Source organism: Haliotis asinina, chromosome 1 (genome assembly GCF_037392515.1).
Source record: "Haliotis asinina isolate JCU_RB_2024 chromosome 1, JCU_Hal_asi_v2, whole genome shotgun sequence".
Classification (NCBI taxonomy): Eukaryota; Metazoa; Mollusca; class Gastropoda; order Lepetellida; family Haliotidae; genus Haliotis; species Haliotis asinina.
The window spans coordinates 101345468-101370360 of record NC_090280.1 but is presented as its reverse complement, the minus strand read 5'-3'; the positions used below and the strand labels follow the sequence as shown (position 1 = coordinate 101370360).

The 24893-nt window shown below is 41.2% G+C and overlaps 1 protein-coding gene across 1 annotated transcript; it reads left to right on the top strand.

The window, feature by feature from the left end:
• Positions 1-24509, top strand: LOC137256954 (peroxisomal acyl-coenzyme A oxidase 3-like). Its single transcript, XM_067794581.1, has 15 exons — positions 1-362; positions 6239-6469; positions 7697-7771; positions 8436-8525; positions 9136-9368; positions 9581-9677; positions 9987-10166; positions 10623-10745; positions 17465-17585; positions 18007-18135; positions 19045-19155; positions 19523-19677; positions 21020-21164; positions 21750-21904; positions 22399-24509. Exons 1-15 carry the CDS (start codon positions 135-137, stop codon positions 22513-22515), a joined length of 2190 nt encoding a protein of 729 aa, XP_067650682.1. The 5' UTR covers positions 1-134; the 3' UTR covers positions 22516-24509.
• The last annotated feature ends 384 nt before the right edge of the window (positions 24510-24893 follow it).

Below are 24893 nucleotides of genomic sequence, written 5' to 3'. Positions count from 1 at the left end.
ACACTTCCTTACGTGAGTCGATTCATGTGCAGAAACGAACTTTGATCCTGTCCATTCGTACGGCACACGGAATATTTATTCCGATCTGTGTTACACAACGTTGAGGAAACTTTAGATTTTAAACAGAGAAGAACATGTCGGGTAAAACAGGACGCAATATTGCGATGAATCCCACTTCAAATGGGTTGTCAGCGAACACGGCAGCACCTGAACCCTATGAAAACCCATCTGACGATGTCAACAATCTCGACATTATGAAAGATTTTAAGCCAGGGCCGCTGGATCTGTACAGAAAAAAGGCGTCCTTTGACTGGAAACAAATGCGACTTTTTCTCGATGGTGAAGATGTGATCCGTTTTAAGGTATCTGAATGGAACAGAGCGTTGATTACCGTGAAATTTAGATATTAACCCTATATGTATCGTATATCACACAAAGGTAAAACGTGAGCAAAATAGCTTCATGTATGGGACTATACGTCTGGGTATTTATTTGCCTGTGAGCTATGTTATCATTATTTTATTCTATAATAATGTGTTTTTCTACTTTTAAGGAAAACAGCGATCTAAAACACTGTCCGGTTAATCAATTATTATATATTATTATTACTTTTACCTGAAGCAAATTTGTTATCAAGTGAGTTAGTTTCTGTTAGCAGAGAGATATATGGTCTCTCCAGTTAGTTATAGAAAAGGTCATTGCCAGGGGTACTACAGATACAGGAACGTACCAGGTACCCTAAACAGGTCCATATTATGCAATTGTATGTAGTAGTACTATGTTTGTTCTGGCTAACAACCAAACACTACGGGGGTACGTCTCGTCACCATTAGTGTGTTGACTGAAAATTTCATAAACGATGAGAATTGAATGAAAATCATCCAGGCTGTGTTGTGAATCTATAGCCTGACAATTCAGTCCTTGAAAAGTACAGATTTTAGTTTCTCTGAACATACCGATAATGCCAACAGTCAATCACTTAACTTTGATTTGACCCAAATTTCCATCTCTGTTTTATGGACTTGACAGATACCTTGCAGACGATACTGACAAAATATATTTGTCAATTTCCACCCTTTTCCTTTGGTTTTTACCCGAGAAAACAACCATTGGGAAAATTGCAAACTACTACTCGAAATGTCAACTTTCATAAGCCCAACCCGACGGTGACATCTCTATATTCCCATCAGCTTTTTGTCAGCATCCATCAACATCCACAGTGAGAGCGAGTTTTGTTCTACTACATTTCTTTTTTTGTTTCAAACAAATTCCAATTATGAAATTTCTTCTATATGTCAAGGTTTGAAACACAATAGTTTTATTACCAAGTTTATGTCAAATCAGGTGAAAAATATAAAACTTAAAAAATGGCGATAATCGGTCTTGTTAGTTGTAGGGAAAGCACAATATACACAACCGTGCTCCCTGTTGACAGCATTTCGGAGAAACATGATTGACAACTGTAAAGTAGCAGAAAACATCAGCGAATAGCTAATCTATCATCAAGACAAATTTTAGTTCATTCTGTTGAGAAATAATGGAGCAAATCGTTATAAACCGCTTACGGTTTATGGCGATAACGGGTCGCTAGCCAGTAGTATTTCCCAGTTCCCTGATTACAGGTGATGATATCCATGTTGAAATATTCATCACTGTGTATGCTTGTTTCCATAATGTAATATGAAGTATCATATACAAAGGTATGCATGTTTCGATAAAGGGAACAGTGGAATGGACTTGTCTTAGTGTATGTCTCTGTAATATAAATAATTAGCGTGCAGCACCGTGTCAACACAGTGATTACTTTAACCTGATGCAGATGTTGCCACAAAATCATTAAAATTATATGATATGTGTTAGTTTCACTGAAGGGAACATTGTCGGCAGCGGTACAACTTATAGCAATGAGAAAATCTGTACAAACTGGTTCTTAACTAGTGTGATGTTATTCACACATATGTATATCAGTTTAATGTGCATTGCTATACTGGAGTTGTATTGTATGTGTTGTATTGTGAACCTTGTATTGTTGTGCCGTTGAACTGCTGCAAAATAACTGATTGTCGATTAAGGATTTGTTTTTACAAGCAGACACACACAAGTCCTACAAAGATTACTTGTTCCTTGAAGTTTCGGGTTGGAATGTTGGCCTTCAGTAACCCATGTATGTCATAAGGGGTGACTAATGGGATCAGGCGGTCAGGCTCACTGACTTGGTTGACACGTGTTACTAGTTCCTAACTGCAAAGATCGATGCTCATGGTATTGATGGCTGGAGTATCTGGTCCAGACTTGATTACTTACACACTGTGCCATCTAGCTGGAATATTGCTGAGTGCAGCATAAAACTAAACTCACTCTGTACAAAGATTATTTAGAGGTTTAGAAGATGTTCAAGGGGTGCTTAATATAAGTTATCACATCGTGTCGAGGGAAATACAGGGTTTTATGATAACGCATTTATCTAGCTGAATGTTTTCACTAAATCAAAACAAAACAACACACATCGAATCGACTTGCTGCCATGTTGACACTAGCTGATCGTTTGACCTCAATGCACCGCATATTACTAAAGGCTTGTCAATGCATGCTTTTCTCACTTCGTGTCGTCACCAAGGCGTAGCGGGGTGATATGACTTTCGCAGCGGGAGTATACGACTTTTATACTCCCACTGGCGGATCATGATGGATGTACATGGTATTTTATCAGAGTCACATGGACCAATCAAAACTCGACATTCTTACATGAGGCAAGATAATACATATTATTCATTGAGGCCAAGGTTCTCACTTTGAAAGGTAACTCAAAGCAGTGCTTGAGCACTTATTGGTTGTGGGTGATACTTGAAAAAAAGTTTGCAATGCCAATCAGAGGGTGATATGTTATCTAGTGAAGCAATTAAATAACTGAATGATGCTTAGAGATACACACTGATACACCAGTACATGGTGGACTTTGTGTAGTAGGGTTTTTGTACAATGATAGTCAGTGTGACACCAGCAACTAGGATCAACTGTTCTTAATGTTTAGTTTATGTTAGGACATTAAGTCGGTCATTCCAAATGTTATTGAACTGCTAGTATACACTACTCAAAAAAAGTTACAGAACCTGTGTGAAGTTTTTGAATGTGTGTTGTATACCAAAGGCATGGGTCATTGCCATGTCAAAGACTTGTTTGTGATGTCGAGTGGTCTGTTCCTCAAAGGGGCAGTCAGGGAGTCTGGTACGTAAAGTGTTTTTGCTTGTCAAGCAGAATACCCAAGTTCGATTCCCCACATGGTACAACGTATGAAGCCCATTTCTGGTGTTCCTTGATGTGATGGTCAAGGAATATCATACTAGCCACAGAGAGAAACTGTTCAGTATCAAAATATTATCCCAGTTGATAAGTGTGATAACAATGTCAAAGGTACATATGAACTTTAGTGGAGGGATCATGAGACCATTACAAGTTGGGAGAATTTCAATTGAAAAGTCAATCACATTGACGTCACAAGTCCACAAGCAGGACAGGAGTCAAACAACCATGTCACAAACTCAATAAGGGGTATTTCCACCATCGGCACTGAAAACAGTAGTGCATCAATGATGAATATAGCCTATCAAATGTGCAAGGAAGGCTTGTGGGATGCCATGCCAGATTCTCTCAAGTTCTGTTGCAAGGTCAAGGCGTATGAGGTATGAGGTAGACGGCGTAGATGCCCATCTATCTCATCCCAAACATGCTCTTTTGGGGAGAGATCTGGTGAATTTGCTGGTCAAGGTAGTAAGTCAGCGTTGTGGTGTTGCAAGAAATCCATAGAAACCCTTGCTGTGTGAGGGCCATGACATTGCAGAAAAGGAATTGCCACAGGTCGAAGAATCTGATCCTTGCAGCCCACACCAGTTAAGTTGCCATGAACAATCACGGTAAGAATTCTTTGGCTTGCTGTAACTCCACTGCAAATCATCATGGAACTACCACCAAAGCGATTCCTCTCCAAGACCCAGGCCTGTGCATGACTTTCTCCCATGTATCTATAGGCACGTTGATGTCCATCGTTATGGGAAATGTTAAACCTGGACTCATCTGGAAAAACAAGGGTCTGCGGACATGACTTCGTCACCACAATCGGTGAGCTTGTAGGTTAATTTGTGTCAGGATAGGTCGTATGGTGGGATGTCAGGGTCTGATCCCGTGATAAACGTTGTTGAACTGTGTTGCGGTGAATGCGGTGATGTCCTGGGATGGTCTGGGCAGTTATCACTGCAGTCTGAAACCATGGGCGAGGATGGGTCACCCTTATCCATCTGTCCTATCTTGTCGTTGTTACATGTGGCCGTCCAGAACGTGGCTGATCGATGATGTCATTTGTAGCATCTCACTGGTGCAGAAATGGTGATCTGTTGGCAGTGGAAATGTGCAGCCATGTGTTGTTAAGACATTCCCCACGCACCATCCCAATGGCCACATGACCTTGTGCCGACATTAGCCTTGGTATGCTATGTGTTTTAATAGCCGTTTAATTTTTTTAGAGATTGCGAGGACAGGGTTTGATCTTTCCAAAGTGACAGTATTGTGTGGCATTCATATGCACTGCTTCTCTTTCCCGGAATGCATGAACAACAATGTATTGCACATCTCAAAGATGAAACCACTGACGTCTCGGAACGTGGCACATACATGCATGTTGGATACATGTCACTAATCTCTCAGTTTAAATCCTTATGTTTGTTAAATTCAGATTTTAAATTTTTGTATGCACAGTTTCTTATGTGCCTAGTATGTAAACCATGTTCACTCACTGACTTAAAGCCATCACATAATTTATGTGATGATCACGATACACAGTAGAATAACAGTATTAATGGTAAGAAAGAAGATTTTATGGATATCAACTTCTTTATGAGAGAACACAACGTTTCGGAGTTAATGCTTACTCCTTCGTCAGGTGTCTTTCTTATGTATTTTCACTTCTAAATGACATTCAAAGACTTAGTATTAATGGTAACATTATGGTTGTGTGGGACCGACATTTGTTGTCCAGGACTCCTGAAAATTAAGAGTATGAGTCCAAGGGAGCCCCAAATACAGGACTCGTGGTAAATCCCTGTCAACCTTGGTGAAATGAACTTGTGGACTCTTCTAAAATGCCAGGACTTATTACCAGTCTTATGCATATGGCATCAGTGCTTATGTTGGAAAATGTGCAAGCTTGTAGATTAATCTGTCTACAGAGTAGGTTTTGTGACAGGATATGAACAGGTCACTGCGGTCACAGCTGCCAGCTGCCATGTGCTGCTGATACAAGGCTTGTATTGTTAGTTTTAGGTAGACACGACACTAATGGATACTGTGTGACAATAGTGGATGGAAATAAATTTATGATGAATTTATTTTTTATCGTTGTTGTTGAGATTATAGCTATGATGTTTGAATGAAATATTCTGGGCCAATTTCATGTATGTTGCAAATGATGTGACAATATGCTGGGCCGCGTTTCACAAAACTCCCATAAGCCTAAGATCTTGTAACTTTTCTTGTAGCATCCGTAGCTCCTGTGTTACCGTATAGGAGGTAATATGGCTACAAGAAAACTTGCGAGATCTTAGGCTTACGAGAGTTTTGTGAAACAGGCTCTGGTTGATAAGGAACAGAGCCTATGCTCGTCTTATGAGACGAGTGGTCTGGCTCACTGACACTTGTCATCGTATCCTATTTGTGTGGAGCAATGCTCATACTATTGATCACTGGATTGTCAGGTCCAGATTCAATTATTTACAGACTGCCACCATATAATTGGAATATTGCCAAGTTTGGCATGAAATTAAACTCACTAAAAGTGAACAGCTGATGAATAGACAAGGTAAGTGTCAAGGCTTCATGTGAAAAGCCTGACAAAGATTAAGGTCAGGATTTGTATTTTTTTTCAGATGTTTTACTGAACCAGGTTTAGTTATCAGTTTGAAGCTCATTTCAGGAAAAAATTATTGTCAGGGGAGGTCTTATCTTTTGATCTCATAATTTGATTAAATCTGTAGCTTTTAGAATGTACTTGTGTCATCGTAAGTCCTTAGCATCAGTGCCAGCAATACAGTTACGCTTACAGGAAACTGAGTAAGGCATGACACATGATCCCATCTGAAGACCTCATCATGTTCATACCCGTCAACTGACTGTTCCTAGTTCTTGAACCCCACCAGACCAAGGTCATTTTCTAGTTTTGATAAGAACTTTCCTACTCTTTTCATTCCAGAACAAGATTTGGAAAACTCTGGAAAATGACCCACTGTTCTCAAGATCGTATTCCACACCAAGTCTGTCAGAGACACGCAAATTGGCGTTTCAGCGTGTTCGACAAATATTTGCCTACAACTTCCTCCCTGACAGTGAGCTGTACACCAATCCTCTGAAACATAAGATCCTCAGTGACAGCTTGGGGATGTATGACTGGAGCATGGCTGCCAAGGTCCAGCTCACAGTGGAGGTAGGTACAGAAACAACAGCTTGGCCGTACAGGAAACCAGCGCTTCATGCTACCATACTGGTGTTTGGATTTTGTTTGAATCACCAAATTTATCATTGGTTTGTAATGCTGTTGATAATCAATAAGTTACCAGTCGGTGGATGTGAACAGAAACATGTAACATCCAGGGCATGTCTCCCTTTATCTGCTTTCGTCCTTGTAATGGTAGTTAAGCACTGATTTCTACTTTTTCATCAGATAAAATCAGTTCAGTCAATGAAAATTCAGACAACAATTTTTTCTATTATTTAAAAATGTTTTGGATGACATCATGCACTTCATCAAGCAGAATTGTTTCGTATTATGATGTGACAATAACAAGTGTTACGGATAAGAATTTACCATGACGATGTAAGAAATCCCCTTGTGAACCAGCAAAACAGAACAAGTCATAAACGTTCAAATTGTATTATTATGCAACGAGAGCAAGGTATACAAAGTCAATTCCACAATACAGATTTCAGATACAATTCAAGAGAGACAAAATCTAAGGCAATGGGTCACAAGATATAATATAGCAAACTCACCAAAATCTCAGTATGAGAGATAATCAACTATGCAGAAAATAAACACAGTGATCGGTTTGACAGCAGATAATGCAGGTCAAGCGTTGAGGGGTTTTGATGATCAAGCGTGGCAATGATGTAACTCCAGCAAACATGAATGAGTGTGTGTCCCCAACACGGCAACCAGGCTTTTTTTATATATTCTAAGTCATTTCCTGAAAGTTCGTTCACAAATGAACATCGTCAACACTGTAGAATGCCCTCGAATAAATACACACTCGTAACACAAGCTCTGAAAGATTGTATTATTCAAGAATAAGCAACTTGTTGCTCTTTATCAAGTAAATAAGTTTAATGTAATGAAGCCTTGAACTAGCCCTGAAAGATTGTTTCAAACTTTAACAAGTGATTTGTAGTTGCACATTGGTTTTTGTGCACTTTAATAAGTTTAATTTTAGCTTCTACCTATCCCAAACACTCAAAATGTTTCTAGGATATTTTGTTTCCTAAACTTTATGATGCGATTAAAGCAGATTTTACGTTTTTTTAAGGTCAACAAAAAGTCAAATGTGGGATTGTGAGGCTGCAACATAAAACTAATTTTTGGACTGCTCTTCGTATAATGGCAAAATAGTTTGTTACTATTTGTGTGAGTTGTTAAGTGTTCATCTATTGTATGTAGATGTTTGGTGGAGTTGTGACCTCAATGGGGTCTCGCAGACATGAACAACTTGTGGAAGACAACAAGAAATTTGAGGTGAGTGTTGCATGTAAACTGCATGTGTGAAGCCGTGTACATGGAGTGATGTCAGCTTCACAACCGTCATCAGTACTTCACAGAGTTTATACACTATTTTCTTCATTACTCATAGATTCGTGGTGACAAATGGGATCGAGTGGTCATGAACACTGTTACAGTGTGTTACACAGTTGTATCCCATTTATGTAGATTGATGCTCGTGCTGTTGATCACTGGATTATCTGATCTAGATTTACAGACCACTGCCATATACCTGGAATACAGCAGAGTGTGGTGTTAAACAACCAACCAACCAACCAACCAATCATATTGTGGTGTCATGGATTGTTTGAGGTGTAATGTGTATATCTGTACTACAGACTGTAGTCACCTGAAGACAAAAGGATGGGTAGAACTCAAAGAGGACAAGTAAAGCTAACTACTTGAATGTGAACATGCAGTTACTTGACATGATGCAATAGTTAGAGAAGATGCCACATGGGGTCAACCATAGAATATTACTGTTCATTTGAAGTATACTGTGAATACACAGTGCTTTTGATGATGTCAAATGTAACATCTGTTGTATTTGGGGTTTCACTTTCTTACTTGTTTTGGTATGCTGTGATGTGTCTACCTTAACTGGTATTCTGTAACAAAGGAGGTTTGTGAATCCTTCCAGAATTTTGGATGCTTTGCACTGACTGAGTTGAGTCATGGCAGCAACACCAAGGCAATGAGGACCACAGCGACCTACGACCCTTCCACCAAGGTACCTGTAGTAGTGGTTTTGATATTGTTTGACCTCAGTCTAAACAATACAGGCTTGTTTGAGATATCAGTCTATGATACATTTTAGCAATTTAACTTGTATAGAACCAACAATTAGATGAGATTTCATAACAGTTCCAGTGAAAAAACAATCTTGCTACTTGATCTTGTACAGAGATCTGATGACATCCCAGGTCAAAATGACCAGTCAGAGTGTTGCTTTCCACATCAAGAAAGTAACATTCAGAATAAGGTTTCGTTTTTCACAGAAGCTGAAAAATTTCAAAGCAAGGTATTCCAAACATCAAAATATGATCTGATTCCATGAAAGTCTTGGTCTGTCTCATACTTCAGTCTGGTCCAGACTCAATTATTTACAGTTCTCTGCCATGTAGCTTGGATATTGCCGAGTGCGGAGTTAAATGACAAACCAACTATTTCAGTATGATAAACACTTGAAATAACCCTAAGAAGGCACTGATAGACAATCTTGTCCCATTTTGATACATTTTCAATTTTATTTTGAATCTTTGGAATATTACTGAATGTGGCTTTGAGCAAGAAAGAAACAGAAGGTTTGTGACACTGATATTGTGAAATGATGATTGTAGGAGTTTGTATTGAACACACCTGATGTGGAGGCAACCAAGATCTGGGTGGGCAACCTTGGCAAGTCTGCCACCCATGCCATACTGTATGCTCAGTTGTACACACCGGATGGTGCTTGTCATGGACTCCACACATTTGCTGTTCCTGTGCGAGACCCACGGACACTGCTGGCCTACCCCGGAGTGCTGGTTGGAGACATGGGTGAGAAGATTGGCCTCAATGGCATCGACAATGGGTGAGTGTGCAGATAGACCTTTTTTCCTGGTCTGCAATCAAATCCCTGATCCATGAACAGCATTGATCCATTTGTTTCACCGTGAGGTAGACATAGATCTGACAGTGTTTGGGGCACTTTGTCAGTATCTCCTTGTTCCGACAGCATTCATCTGTACTTTGATGAGTATATATATTCTCTGATATGGTAAATCCTATGTTTCTACTATTCAGATTTGTATCTTTCAACAATTACCGCATTCCTCGTGAAAATCTTTTGGACAAGTTTGGGGATGTTACACCCGAGGGTCGCTACATAACACCATACAAGGTATGTTGATAGGTGCATGTGAATTGTCCACTAGTCCATCATCTTCATTCCTTCATAAAAAAAATGGCTGTAAAACTATCATGCAAGTATATAGTGTTTTTTAGTGGCCTTGACCTGTACATCATCTGTTGGCTGTTTATCCATCATGGAACTGCAAACTGTCATGTCAAGAGATGTAAAATCTGAAGAAAATCACATAGTAAATATTGTATTGAGATAAAATGAAGAGCTATTACTGCCTTATGTTATCAAATAGTATTAATTTTGTTTAGTTGTGTGCTAATTCCACCATTGTTACCATGGTTACAGGATCCCAGCAAGAGGTTTGGCGCTTCGCTTGGTGCCCTGTCCGGAGGGAGAGTGGGTATCACAAGCATGTGCACCTGCAATATGAAGCTGGCCCTGCCCATAGCTGTCCGATACTCGGCCGTGCGCCGACAGTTTGGACCGTCAGACAGGGAGATCCCAGTTCTGGAGTACCAGCTTCAGGTTGGAGTTTATTGTCAGACAGCAGGGGTTAACATGGGGCACACAGGAACATATTGTAAGGGGAGTCAGACTCAGCTGGCAGTGTACCCATCTACATCCACATTAAAACTGATCATGAAGGAAGCAGCTGTCTTGGTTGACTCATCTTGTACCAGTTGCAGAGATTGATGTTCATGCGACTGATCACTGGACTGTCTGGTCCAGAACTGAATATCAGCATAATATCATTAAAATATCTTTGAGTGTGGAGTGAGTGAGCATTAACACCGCATTAACAGCCATTCGTGGAGAGTGTGGAATGCTCTGTGAAACATCAAGCAATCTAAAGTTTGGCCACAGTTAATCAAAGTCTGTATTCTAATAGTAAAGATTTAATTTCCCCCAATTTCACCATATGGGTAAGGTCAAGTTTGTACAGACAACAGTTATTGTATCCATGGTGATATCGTGTTGCAGCAATGGAGACTCATCCCCTACATCGCAGCTATGTACGCCTTGGAGAACTTCTCCACCACATTCTTCATGGACTATGTCATGTTGAGGATCGGCATGATGGCTGGTGATAAGAGTGAGAAACAGGTAGGATCTCCAGAAGTGCTCCAGGAGAATGGTTGAGCTGTTGGTTGAATAAGAGCAAGATCACCTGTAGTATGATAGTAGAATCACTTGGTGTGTTATCGAAGGAAAGTCCCATGTATCACTGATGAAGTAGACCTAGTGTCTCTCCATTTTAGTGACATTATGAATTATTCACTAGTCATGAGTGGGGCATGGGTTGATGGTTGTTTATGTTCCCTGAGCCATTTGGGCCCTGTGACAAGTGAACAGCATATTTGTATAGGAGAAAACTCACCTCTGTGGTTTCAGGAGACAATGTAAACTGGAGGGGGATCGATTTCCCAACCTCGATGGTTTTACATTGTCTACCAAAACTGAGGAGAAGTGTAGGTAATCATTTAATGAAACTGCATAACAATAACTGAAGCACATGTAAAATTAATTTAATAACAGTAACTATGAATAGATAATTCAGCACCACTTCCTTCATCGGCCCGGTGGCTGTGTGGTAGGGCCTCTGTCTACAAATCTGAAAGATGCATTTCCAATCTTGCTAGGGAAAACATTTGCACTTTGAGCTTAATCTTGAACAATATTTTTCAATTAATTTCAAACACTCATATATCATTTGAATGTTGATGTTCATATAAAGCTAGGAAAAGATGATTGCAGAAAGTAAAACCTGGGAAGAGGTCTTACTAACGAAAAATATAACCTGGGAAGAGTTCTCTCATTGGAAAAGTAAAACCTGTCACTGCAAAAAACCCCACCTCAAGTAAAACAAGAGATGACCAAATATATAGTGAGAACCACACTTCAGGCTGTTATATCTTACTGAACAGCTCAATGTTAAATTTTTAAACTTATCCTATCTCACATTGTGCATCTCTCTTCCTCTCTTTGACCCAGTGTGGAAACGTGCTGTCAGCTAAGTTGAATCAAATCTTCCTAGCCCCTGACAAGCCGACCTCTGCCCCCTGCAATAGATGCCTGTCAATCATCCTGCAGGCATGATGATGAATTTGATCTGTACCAGCGGATGAATAGAGGAGGACGTCAGATAGAGAAGATGGTTCTTCAGGGCAGGGCAGAAGATGGTTCTTCAGCGCCCAAGAAGGCAAAAGACCAAAAGTTGGTGGCACGGCGTTCTGCATCTAGGTTGGCAGCTGAAGACTTTTTACAAGAGGCATCGGATTCTTATCTAAGTGAGGATGTCAGTCAGTTATTTCATTTGTCGACTTCGAGGAGTTTAAGGGAACTAGCGTAGTTTCATCACCACCATGTATGGTAGTGCTTTCTCAACTGCCAGTCTTTTTCCGCCAGTCGTCACGATTCCGGATCACTCGTTGATTCAGCAGATGGATTGGCATTCTGTTACCGCTTCGAATGTGTTTCGATCATCTACACAAGATCATGACATCACAGAGTGTTTGAGTGAGTCGGACAAAGAGAATTGTTTGAGAACATTATCCCATCCTCTTCATGGTAGCGATTCGATTCACGGGGAAGCGTTTCAACAACATGATGTGGCATTTGCTCAAACTCTTTGAATCGATGCGGTGATTCGCAATGCGACAGTGTTCACCTTACCTCCGGTGGGCATTGTTTATGCAACAGGATGGTTCAGCACTTGCTTGCATCGATTGTACTCCTGTGATTCCCCAACTGATTCGTTCCAGTGTTTCGATTCACCGAAGGCAAGTAGTACTTTCTTTACGGATGTGGCAAGTGGAATCACTGCTTTAATTCCTGAGAGTGGTTTCAGTTCCGTGCCGATTCACAGGGAAGTGACTCAACATGCCGGGTTGAGGGGAAGTGGTTTCAGGAGTGTGTTTCAGGAGTGTGGGGTGCGGGAGTGCACCTCTTGTTTCTATGTCAGTTCCACATGTGCTTACTTGAGCGCTGAGGGCACCTTTAGTTACCTGTTCGACGGGGCATTCAGGTATTATGGGAGCATGAGTTGGCTAGACTTCGGCGATTGGCTACACTGTCTCCGTCGTCAGATAGTTCTTTGAGTTCTGATGGATTTGCAGGATGCCTACTTGCACATTCTGCTACTTCACATGGCGTTTGCGGTGCGGCTTATTCAACAATTAGGTTAGTTGGTGAATCTGAAGAAATTGGAACTGATCCCTACACTCAGTTCATCGGGGTGGTATTTGACACTCAGGTCAGGTCACTCAAACTTTTTGTGCTGAGGGAGAGGTTCGACGAGATGTTATGTCTGATTCCCCTTGCCTTGTCTCAGCCCAGGACGCTCCGGCAATGACAGGAGCTTTCGGGGTTAATGTCGTCTGCTCAGGCTCTCACTTTCAGGGGTCAACTTCAGCTTTGACCCTTGCAAATGTTTCTTGCTCCTCATATCAGGAAGGGCGACCTGTCCGCATTGATCATGTTACCCTGGGAGCTTCATTCTCATCTACTATGGCGGATGCAAGAATCGAACGTTAGCAGCGGAGTTTGTTTAGAGCCTTTGGTGCTGTTTCACCACCTGTATGTGGATGCGTCACTACATGGGTGGAGAGCTCACCTTCTCGGTCAGCAAGTGGCAGGGCAGTGGTCTCCTGCAGATCGCGTGTGCCACATCAATGTCTTGGAACTCAGGGTGGTAATTTTGGCGATCACTCATTGACGAGAGCAACTAATAGATTTGCGTCTAATGATAAGGTCGGACAATGCAGCGGTCATTTAGTACATCAATCAGATGGGATCGACGGGGTCGACCCAACCTGGTAGACTCATTAAGCATAGCGGTTCGAGCCAATCACATTCCAGGGGTAAAGAATGTCATCGCGGACTCTCTGTCACGTCCGAAGCGTCCGTCCCCAATGGAATGGAAGCTGCATCCAGAGGTGTTCAGGGCATCCCGCTGACGGAGCAGACTACAGACCTGTTCTCTACCAGATTCAATCATCAACTACTGCTGTCTGTGTCTCTGATTCTGCATCCGTTAGCCAGGGGACTAGACACCCTCGCAATTCTGTGGGACGGTATCAACGCTAACGTGTTTCTGCCAGCGGCCTTTCTTCTACATGTACTTCTCAAGTTACGTTCCACTCGGCAGATGACACTGCTTTTGGTCCCGCTTTTGGCCGACAAGGAGTTGGTTTGTAGATCTTTGAGAGCTAGCCGATCCAGATCCAGTACCACTTCCCGTTTGGTCAGATCTACTGGTGCATCCACAGTCCGATCAACTACACTGGTCTCCATCACCAACGCTCTATCTGCATGTTTGGCGCATTTGCATTGGTCATTAACGGTCAAGGTTTATTCTAAACGTGTCGCTACTGCCATCACTACAGCACATTGTACATCCACAAGGTCCCTTTATGATGACAAGTGGAATAATTTTGAGTCGTATTGTAGAGGGTAGGACATCATGTCTCCCACATCATCGCCACAGGTGGTTTGCAGAGTATCTTCAACACCTACGGTCTACTAGGAAGTTGAAGGATGCTACATTATCTACCTACTTAGCCACACTTAACACAGGTATTGCAGCGGCGTCGGGAGTAAAGTTGTCTACTGTCCCTGAGCTCCAGTCTCTGTTGAGGTCATATAAATTGGCGGATCAATCATGGAAGTTTCGAGCCCCGACTTGGGATATGTTTGTTGTCATGGCTCATCTTACATTGAATGAATATGAACCATTGACTGGGAAAGATTTTGAACGTGTCACTTTCAAGACCTTCTTCCTTCTGGCCTTGGCTACAGCTGCACGTGTATCCGAGTTACATTCGTTGGATGTTTCGTGGGTACACTTTGAAAGGTCTCGACATGCTAGAGTGTTCCTAGGCTTAAGGTGGGAATTCCTTGCCAAGAATCAGTTACCAGGACAGGCAGATCGTACCTTCAGTATCCCTCTGCTCTCATCTATCCTGGATCCAGAAGACACTGAAGATTTATGCTTCTGCCTAGTTTGGGAATTGAGGATATACTTAACTGCCTCTAAGGACCGCAGCCGCTCTTCATCCCGCTTTTGAAGGCTTCCAAAGCAGAAGTAAGGCCTTCATCAGTTTGGTCCATTGTACGTAACAACGATATCGATGTTATCTATATCTTATGCACTTTGCTCAAATGGGCTAGATCGTTCTCACCTAGGGAACTAGGGCATGGTATACTGTCATACCCATGGCTGTATAGACTGTGTGGGCAGTCTTGTGCTTGTGCAGAGATGATCAACACTCTGCTAATTGACCTCTACTTTCTGAGTGATCACGTCAGTGAAGTGTTGAATTCTGATTACCTAACGGTTTTCAAAGCGTTCACTCCTAGGTCCTTTCTCACCTTGGTAAGTAGGGAGATCGGTACCGAACGTTAAACTAGTTGAGCATCCAAGCTACTCCTCCTTTTACCGCCGTCCAGCGTGTGTCTCGGGGGTTAGTTTCGAAGCAGGGACGTGCCAGATCACTAGGGTCTGCTGATAAATCGTGGGGTGGCGGTGTTAATTCCTTGCCAAACTGCGTCCTTTTGCTTAGTAAAAGTTGCGGCTGAAACCACATTTACTCGGGAACGCCCACTCCCTAGAGTTTTTGTGCCGTGTAAGCCAACAGGTTTATTGAAGCAACCCATCACAAGTATGGAGTAGCATATCAGGAGTTGGTGCTACTCTTGGCCCCCTTGTGGTATGCATCATCGTCTGTGCAGGGTGTCAGAGGGTAATCTGTGGCCTTCCAGCCAACTGTGGGATAATGCATAACGTGCGATAGGGTAAATTTTAAAATTTGTAAATTTTAACTATAAACTGTATATTTTTATAGTTATCCTATCTCACATGATGGATGCCCAACCTTCCTTCCCAGCATCACAGATTACTTTGAGCTCCAAGAAGAGGATGACAAGTAAAGGACGTCACATGGTCGGCTGCGCGTGCAGGATGATTGACAGGCGTCTGTTGCCGGGGCAGATGTCGGGTGGTCAGGGGCCAGGAAGATTTGATTCAACTTAGCTTACAGCACATTTCCACACTGCATAGCGTGAGATAGGATAAGTATATAAATATGCAGTTTATAGTTAAAATTTCCAATTTTGAACTGTTTGAAGTACTGTAAATCATGAAATTAATGCGTCATGAATTTAATGCGAGTGCAAAGGTCTTTTCTAAAAAGCGTCGTGAAATTAATGCGAGCTCAGGAAGCTGTGTTTATCAGAAAATGTGACGCCCTGATTCTTTGTTGTTCATTTTCTTTTCATTTCTTTTTACCACACACTAGTTACCTGAATTGAACTTGTTAAGCATTGACTGGAATGGAGCTGACGATGTTTTGATTACGCTGCCATGTTTGATCACGTGATTGCTTGCTACTACTTGTCTTATGACAACAATTAATGGTGAATTCAAGGTGGCCATGAAGAACCAATTTATTAATTGGTATGCCAACAAAGTGTCAGACAATTTGACAGGTTCCAAAAAGGACACACTTGTGGATTTACGAATAAGTGTGATGAAGCCTCTACATGCCAAATGGATGGAGGCCGCGATTGCAAAGGTGAGCAAAGATCGCTAAACGATCCTGCATGGCTAGAGAATGTCCGGTCTGGCTGATGTGCTTCAATGTCTTTGAACAATTGACAGTGATTATTGTAACCAGTGATTATTGTAACTGACTTGCGATACCCGTAATGAGGAAGTGACCTGTATTGACTGGTGTAGTGTGTAGTGTCAACACTTCTGCTTAGTGACAAAATTTGCAGATGAATAATTTCAATAGGTATTAAGTAGTGTCAATGAAAGGAAGAGATTTCCGTTTTCTGACGTTTATTCAAAAGTACATCCCCAGACTGAAATGCGTCATTTTAATAATGCGACACATGTACAGACGCATTTTTCGCATTAATTAAATGTTCGCATTAATTTCATGATCTACAGTATTGTTATCAGAGTGAACACTTCACCCAACCTGTGTGAATCACAGGTATGGCCTTAGTAAAGTCACTGCAGTGTAATTCCCTTTCTTAGTATTCAAAGGGACTACATTTGAAGGTTTTCTCAAAATTTATGTATTAGAATGCAAGACAAATCTTTATGCAGCTATCGCTAGATTTTGCAGACAATACAAGCAAAACGTATTTAGAGTTATTTCCCTTCCATTGATTTGTATTCGCAGAGATGCCAACATCTACGATTTTATTGTAGTCTCTATGATTTTTAACTTCAAACTACGCCAATACGATTCCACTATAAATCCTACGAAATTTGAATAAAATGCATTAAAATTCGGATATATAGACAAAAACATATTTTCAACGATGAAATACATTTTCGGTCTTCACGTACCTTCCATTCATCATATTTAATGACATATTTGAACTGGAATGATTGCAAGTAACAAACGTAATTTTAGCAAAGCTGATTTCCATACCTTTGCAATTTGACACATTTAGTTCCTGCAGAAATAATTTAACCACGTGACCGTAATATTCATTTTTTTCTCAGAATTCATCATGATTTTGGTTATTTAGTTGACTACGAATTTTATGGTCAAGCTATTAAATTTTGAACATTGAAACAACTATTTGTAACACTTTGGGGTTGGCATCTCTGCAGCAGTAACTTCCATGCATCATGCTTGATTCAGTGCCGTTTGAAATAATGAAGTACCACCTTGAACTGTTGCCATTGGAAGCAGGGTACATTGAAACATACCTCGCGTATAAGTTGGGCACATTGAAAATAATAGATGGGTGCTTAGCCAGTCAGAAAACATTGATGTGTGAGGTAAGATAAGGTTTTGTTGTAGGCTGAGCTAGGTCGGGAGATACATGCCATCTCTTGTGCCAGTAAACCACTGGCTGGCTGGTTGGCCAGAGACTCCATTCAAGAGTGCCGGGAAGCTTGTGGAGGTCATGGATACTTCAAAGGTAGTGTCTTTAGCTTAGTGTAGTCATGATATCTAGACCCCAAGTCTGCAATGTCAGTAAACATTCCACAATAAGAATTGCAAATTTCCATCTTAGTTACAACAAGGTAACAGTTCAAAGTGACATGATCAGTTAAGAAGAGGTCTGAATGCTAAATTTTACACTTTTACTTTCATTGTGTACACAGTGATGAAATTCCCTGCAATGGATTTTTCTAGAAATCTCAGTTTTGAAGACTACAACAATCTTTTGCCAATTTGCCTGCCAAAGAGACATAATTTAGAGTTTTCAGTACTGTATTAAAAGTAGGCACTTACTGATATACTTACAGAGTTAAGGGTTTAATGTAAGTCATTTCATTGGCATCATTGCATGTATATTCAGTCTTCAGGAAAGTCTGATTAGTCCATGCTTGTTGTAGTGAACCGATTGGGCGACATCCGGAATGACCATGACCCCAACATGACCTATGAAGGTGACAACAATGTCATCTTGCAACAGACCAGCAACTATCTCCTCGGCATGTATGAGACGGCTGCACAGAGAAAAGGTAGACTCAGTTCAGTGCCTTGTGTGTGACATATCCTAACAAAAGGAAGAACCTAGGCCAGTGTCTTGTGTGTGACATGTCCCAACATAGGAAAGCTGGGCCTAGTTCAGTGTCTTGTGTGTGACATGTCCCAACATAGGAAAGCTGGGCCTAGTTCAGTGTCTTGTGTGTGACATGTCCCAACATAGGAAAGCTGGGCCTAGTTCAGTGTCTTGTGTGTGACATGTCCCAACATAGGAAAGCTGGGCCTAGTTCAGTGTCTTGTATCTCACAGTGTCTTTTGTGTGACATGTCCCGACAGAGGAAAGAGGCCTAGTTTAATGTCTTGTGTGTGACATGTCCCAGCATAGGAAAGGTGGGCCTAGTTCAGTGTCTTGTGTCTCACAGTGTCTTTTGTTTGACGTATCCCAACAGAGGAAAGAGGCCTAGTTCAATGTGTGAGATAACACCTCAAAAGAGGGTAAGTGTATCCACACAAAGAATGAATTTGAATGCATCCATTACAGTATGTAGATCACAGATAATGGGTATTTGTTTCTTTTGCATCATGGATGATTGCTAGGCAGATGTGACTGGGGCATAAAAGAAGCATAATCAAGCTAGATAGTACAAGGGGGATAGTATCACTCAGACGTTAGATAGTACAAGCTTTGCACATAACAGTTCCTTGGGTTCTATTCTGTTCCACAAGAAACCAACTGACAAACGACTACCCAGTCGGTGGTGAGTTGGCACACAGTAGGATTAGATGAAACCGATAACCTTCCAGAACTTCAGAAACTAGCTTTTTTTAATTTCAGTGGTGATGATGAAATTCAAATGTTCGCTCATCCATTGAGCAGGGTTATTTAGTTCATTACATGTTGTTCTTGTCATTGTTGTAAGAAGTATGGTTTGATCATCTGTCAGGTCAGGGGATCTCCACGCCATTGAACAGTCTGGACTTCCTGGCAAACCTGTACAACATCCTCTCATCTAAATTCACAAGTGCCTCCGTGGAAGACTGTATAAATCCTCAAGGTAAGTTCGTGTGTATATTCAAGGATTATAGTTGTACCATCTGTGATAGTTTGTAACATCTGTGATAGTTGTACTATATGTGATCATTTTGTGTTGTACAGTCTGTGACAGTTGTTTCATGTTATTTGTATGGTGTTAGTTGTATAATCTTTGATGTCTCCAGCAACCTATAGCTATGCTTGTTGTACACAAGAGGAATGGCCATGGCTCAGAATGGAATGTCTGATCCAGATATGATGGCGTACAATTTAACATCATTTCACAGGAATATTGCTGAGTGTGTTATTAGACAGACCTGAAAATTACCAACACATTGCCTATCATGTCATCAGCAGAAATAGTCCTGACTGATTCTGTATTTGTTCAGTGCCTCTAGCGGCCTACCAGTGGCTTGTCTGCTACTTGATGAAGGACAGCACAGCCAGAATCAGGCAGCAGTCTGCAACAGGAAAGGACTCCTTCACAGCCAGGAATGACAGTCAGGCATACTACTGCCGCAGTCTGGCACTGGCCTATATAGAGGTGAGATATTGGACATTGTCTGGCGCTGGCCTATATAGAGGTGAGATATTGGACACTGTCTGGCACTGGTGTGTATAGAGGTGAGATATTGGACACTGTCTGGCACTGGTGTGTATAGAGGTGAGATGCTGGACACTGTCTGGCACTGGCATGTATAGAGGTGAGATACTGGACACTGTCTGGCACTGGCGTGTATAGAGGTGAGATATTGGACAGTGTCTGGCACTGGGTGAGATATTGGAGACATTGTCTGGCACTGGTGTGTATAGAGGTGAGATATTGGACATTGTGTGGCACTGGTGTGTATAGAGGTGAGATATTGGACACTGTCTGGCACTGGCCTATATAGAGATGAGATATTGGAGATTGTCTGGCACTGGTGTGTATAGAGGTGAGATGTTGGACACTGTCTGGCACTGGCCTATATAGAGGTGAGATATTGAACATTGTGTGGCACTGGTGTGTATAGAGGTGAGATGTTGGACGGTGTCTGGCACTGGTGTGTATAGAGGTGAGATATTGGACAGTGTCTGGCACTGGCGTGTATAGAGGTAAAATATTAGAGTTATTGTGTGGCACTGGTGTGTATAGAGGTGAGATATTGGACACTGTCTGGCACTGATGTGTATAGAGGTGAGATATTGGACACTGTCTGACTCTGGCGTGTATAGAGGTAAAATATTAAGAGTCATTGTGTGGCACTGGATTATTTAGAGGTGAGATATTGGGCAGTGTCTGGCACTGGTGTGTATAGAGGTAAAATATTGGAGACATTGTGTGGCACTGGCCTATATAGAAGTGAGATATTGGACACTGTCTGACACTGGCGCGTACAGAGGTGAGATATTGGACATTGTCTGGCACTGGTGTGTATAGAGGTGAGATATTGGACATTGTGTGGCACTGGTGTGTATAGAGGTGAGATATTGGACATTGTGTGGCACTGGTGTGTATAGAGGTGAGATATTGGACATTGTGTGGCACTGGTGTGTATAGAGGTGAGCAATTGAACAGTGTCTGACACTGGTGTGTATAGAGGTGAGATATTGGACACTGTTTGGCACTGATGTGTATACAAACCACAGCTTGTACAAATGACCTTGTCCTAAGAATGAATGTTGCTGCCAAACGATTGATTGGTTTGAAATAATGGACTTGACATGTACAGTTATGAGAAATAAAATTCTTGCCATAATTTTGTATTTGTTTTTGTCAGTGCAAATATAAAAAATAAAATGTGTCTGTATTTCACCTGTCAAAACCATAAACAAAGCCATTCCGAGTTATCTCCCTTTGGAAACCATTCCTGAAAATTCATGAGGGTTTTCTTTTGTTTTTGTAGTTAAACATCTTGGACCGATTTGTGAAGCTGCTGGAGGAAAACAATGGAGAACCAACACCTGACAGCTTGAAGCCAGTGCTGACCCGCCTGTGCTCCTTGTTTGGCCTGTGGAGCATTGAGAAACACCTTACCACTTTGTACCAGGGTACGTAATATACAGCTCAAAAGGGTGGAGGGTTGAGAAACACCTGACAACATTATACCAGGATACGTAATCTACAGCTCAAAAGGGTGGAGGGTTGAGAAACACCTGACAACATTATACCAGGATACGTAATCTACAGCTCAAAAGGGTGGAGGGTTGAGAAACACCTGACAACATGTTGCCAGGGTACGTAATATACAGCTCAGAAGGGTGTGAAGGGTTGAGAAGGACCTGACCACTTAGTTTCCTCATACAATACAAGCAAACCTCATGGACCTCAGAGTACCATTAATGTCTGACATTATTAGGCAGGAAAAGATAGAAAAATCCTGAAGCTTTTCGAGGACACATATATCCAGGCAAAATAATGTGAATGACATTACATGGTATGTAAATACAAATGAGAAATTCTGAAATTTTGCATTCCCTCCACATTACGTTAGAATGTAAAGACGTGCTCAATTGTGCTCAATTATACTTAGGCTGTGTGGCACCCATTTCTGGTGTTCCCTGCCATGATGTTTCTGGAATATTGCAAGAAACAGGCTATTCATAGTGAAGAGTGTATTCTCCATGCATCTGTAGGTGGCTACATCACAGGAAGCACTCCGCCACGTGTGGTAAGGGAGGCCATCCTCCGCCTGTGTCATGAGTTGAAGTACGACGCTGTATCCCTTGTTGATGTGATGGCACCCACTGACTTCATCCTGAACTCGCCAATAGGAGCATCAGATGGACAGGTGAGTTACACAATATCCCAGGTTACCTGTTGGAGCATCAGATTGCAAGTGTGCAATATCTTGTTTCACTTGTACAACGATCAGGCTGATAGGTGACTTCACACAGTACCCTACTATACCTGTTGGAACCTTGCTTTGACATTTTCACAACTACTTAAATACCTGCTGGTGTCAGTGTAATGTTGTCTGTGTAGTTGGTGGTATATCCCCCTCTGGGTCACTTCATGCTGGATGAGGCGCAGTGGGGTAGCCTAGTGGTTAAGGTGTCAACTCATCACACCACATGCCTGGGTTCCATTTCCCACATGGGCACAATGTGTGAGGCCCATTTCTGGTGATGATCCTGCTGGAATATTGCTAAATGCAATAAACTCACTCCCTGGAGGTTGGATGAGGACTGAGTGTACTGATGATGTAGAGTTATCTATCTGCTGCTAACTGGACAGACTGATACTAGTGAGGATGAATCATTACAGGCATCCATCTCTCTTCAGATTTACAAGAACCTATATGGCGCCATGATGCAGGGAGAGGAAGTTCTGCAGCGACCTGATTGGTGGAGGGATTTTGTAAACAAGCCTGTGATTCGCCAGCCCAAATCAAACTTGTGATTGAACTGCTCAGACTAAAGACTGTACAGCTCATTCCATGCATGGAGAACAAAGACTTTATTTGATGCATCAGTATCTGTGATTCTGTACATGAGAGAGAAATAGTGCTATGTATGATTGTGTTGAATGAAGATAATACTTGTGTTTGAGACTTCGGCCCTAATCTTTGCTCCTGTCCTTGGTACCCTAGAATATATTCCAATAACATCAGAGATATGACAGGATCCCCTTTCTTGGCTTATTTTCACATTGCAGTACTTTGTCATTGTAATCAAGTCCTGGCTTTTCATTGAAATATTCTTCTTGTGCTTTTTGTGGTAATGGGTCTGAAACGGCCATTGCTCTGACTGACCACAAGTATGGATTTGAACAATGTCTGTAGGTTTTAAGGGTATTTAGGTCTGAGGCAATGTGGACCAGAGTCAAAATGGATTAAAAAAGCACCACAGGCTTTACTGCCTCCAGACAACTGTGTGTTGTCTCAGTGTTGTCCTGATAAACAACTTACCAAATTCATAACTCCCTTCTGAATTTATGGGAGTTGCCCCTCTACACAAAGCCTTCCAAGGCATATGAACTCTAGTTTATGATACATAATATCGTGCAATGTGTCCTCAGACCATGCAGGCAGTTTGCCTTGCCAATGCTGACAATCCATTTTCTAGGTATCTGGGGTCTGGTTTTGAAGGTCAGGTAGACAGCTTACCGCAATAGTGATCACAGGTACAGTCACCAAGAAGCTGGAAATACTGGTAGGCTTCAGGTTACCTTAACTATGGACAAACTGACTGGGGCAAGATCTGTGAGCAGTGAGTAATATAGGTACTATATTGATGTGTTTAAATGCATATCTCAAACTTGACATTAATTTATTATGGGTTCTTACGTATTAAGATTTACTGAATCCGTACACCTGTTAAAGTGTGTTAAAGTATATTGCATATGAGGTAAAATGAAATATGTTGAAATTTATGTGTACAGGATGCTATTAAGAATACATTGTGCCAATTAGAGAGTGATCAAATGTAACACGTTGTATTTGGGATTACACTTTTTAAGTAAAGTACAGATTTACTGGGATAGTACTTTTAAGATGAACGTGAAAATGTTTTCAGTTTTTACACTGAGTATTATAGCAATTTTCCATTATTTGCTAAGACGCTTATGACAATGCTGTGTACGTTATTGTAGATTATTGAAGACGGTATTGTCCATTGTCCATGACTTCATGATGGTCATATGTGACATGTTACATCACATGATTGACTGACCTCATGTTTGAGATTGAGTACTATGTTTATATTATTAATGTAACTTGAACTGATTATGTCCCATGAATTAACAGGGAAAATTCCTTATCAAAGTTGCCATGATTTTAATATTTTCCAGAATGTTTCTCACATTAATATCACATGTTCAGACACATTACAATAGGTATTCTGGTACTTGAAGTTGTGTGTGTGACAGAAGAGTGTGAGAAGTAACTGATCACTGACAGCCTGATGTTTATTACTTTCAGTTCATCTGTGTCAGATTCACACACAGATAGGGTTGATGGGGTAGCCTAGTGGTTAAACTGGTTCTTCACACTGAAGACCAGACCCCGATTTCTCGAAACAAACTTCAGTTTTTACTCAAATTTCAAACTAGGTTTGACAATTCGAAACAGCTGAAATCTTATCCCAACTTATGCAAAACATTCACAAAACTCAAATTATTTCATTACACTCTGAGAAATGTATTTTCTCAAATTTGAATAAAAACTTTAACTTAAGTCAAAACTCATACTTAAGTTTGTTTCCCGAGAAATTGGGGCCTTGTTTTGATTCCCCACATGGTCCCCCTTGTAATATTACTGTAGTATTGCAAAATGTGGCATAAATACGAACTCACACAGAGAAAAGTCTCTTTTCTGTATTTATAAGAATTTATTGCCTAGATGTCTTGCCTTTGTGGTATTTGAAAGTATTTTGACATTAAACGGTTGAATATCAGCTTGTTTGTGTAGTTTTTTTATTTGCTTGACAGATGTGAATAGGGAGAGTTGTCAAGGGAAGTGTAGGAAACCTTTCGGACCAAAAACACTGTTAAGCACAAATAAGAACATCAGTCTCAAACAACATGAATCCGTAAATTTTAACACAGACAGTAATATCAAACATCAACCAATTATGACAAACAATAATACCACACAAAAACCATCCTATCAAACACTGTCCCAAATGTTCAACTTCCTGACATTGATTGCCATATGTTGTCCAGGAACATTAAACATGATTTCAGGTGCCATGTGTAGACTAACTACACGGTTAAAGCGTTCGCTTATCACCCTGAAGAACCTGGTTTGATTCCTGACATTGGTACAATATTTGAAGGCC

Excerpts from the sequence above, each read along its gene's own strand:
- LOC137256954 (XM_067794581.1), top strand. The coding sequence starts at position 135 with ATGTCGGGTAAAACAGGACGCAATATTGCGATGAATCCCACTTCAAAT. Across the intron at positions 363-6,238 it reads AAGATGTGATCCGTTTTAAG|AACAAGATTTGGAAAACTCT; the intron begins GTATCTGAATGG and ends TTTTCATTCCAG. Across the intron at positions 17,586-18,006 it reads AGGTCATGGATACTTCAAAG|TGAACCGATTGGGCGACATC; the intron begins GTAGTGTCTTTA and ends TGCTTGTTGTAG.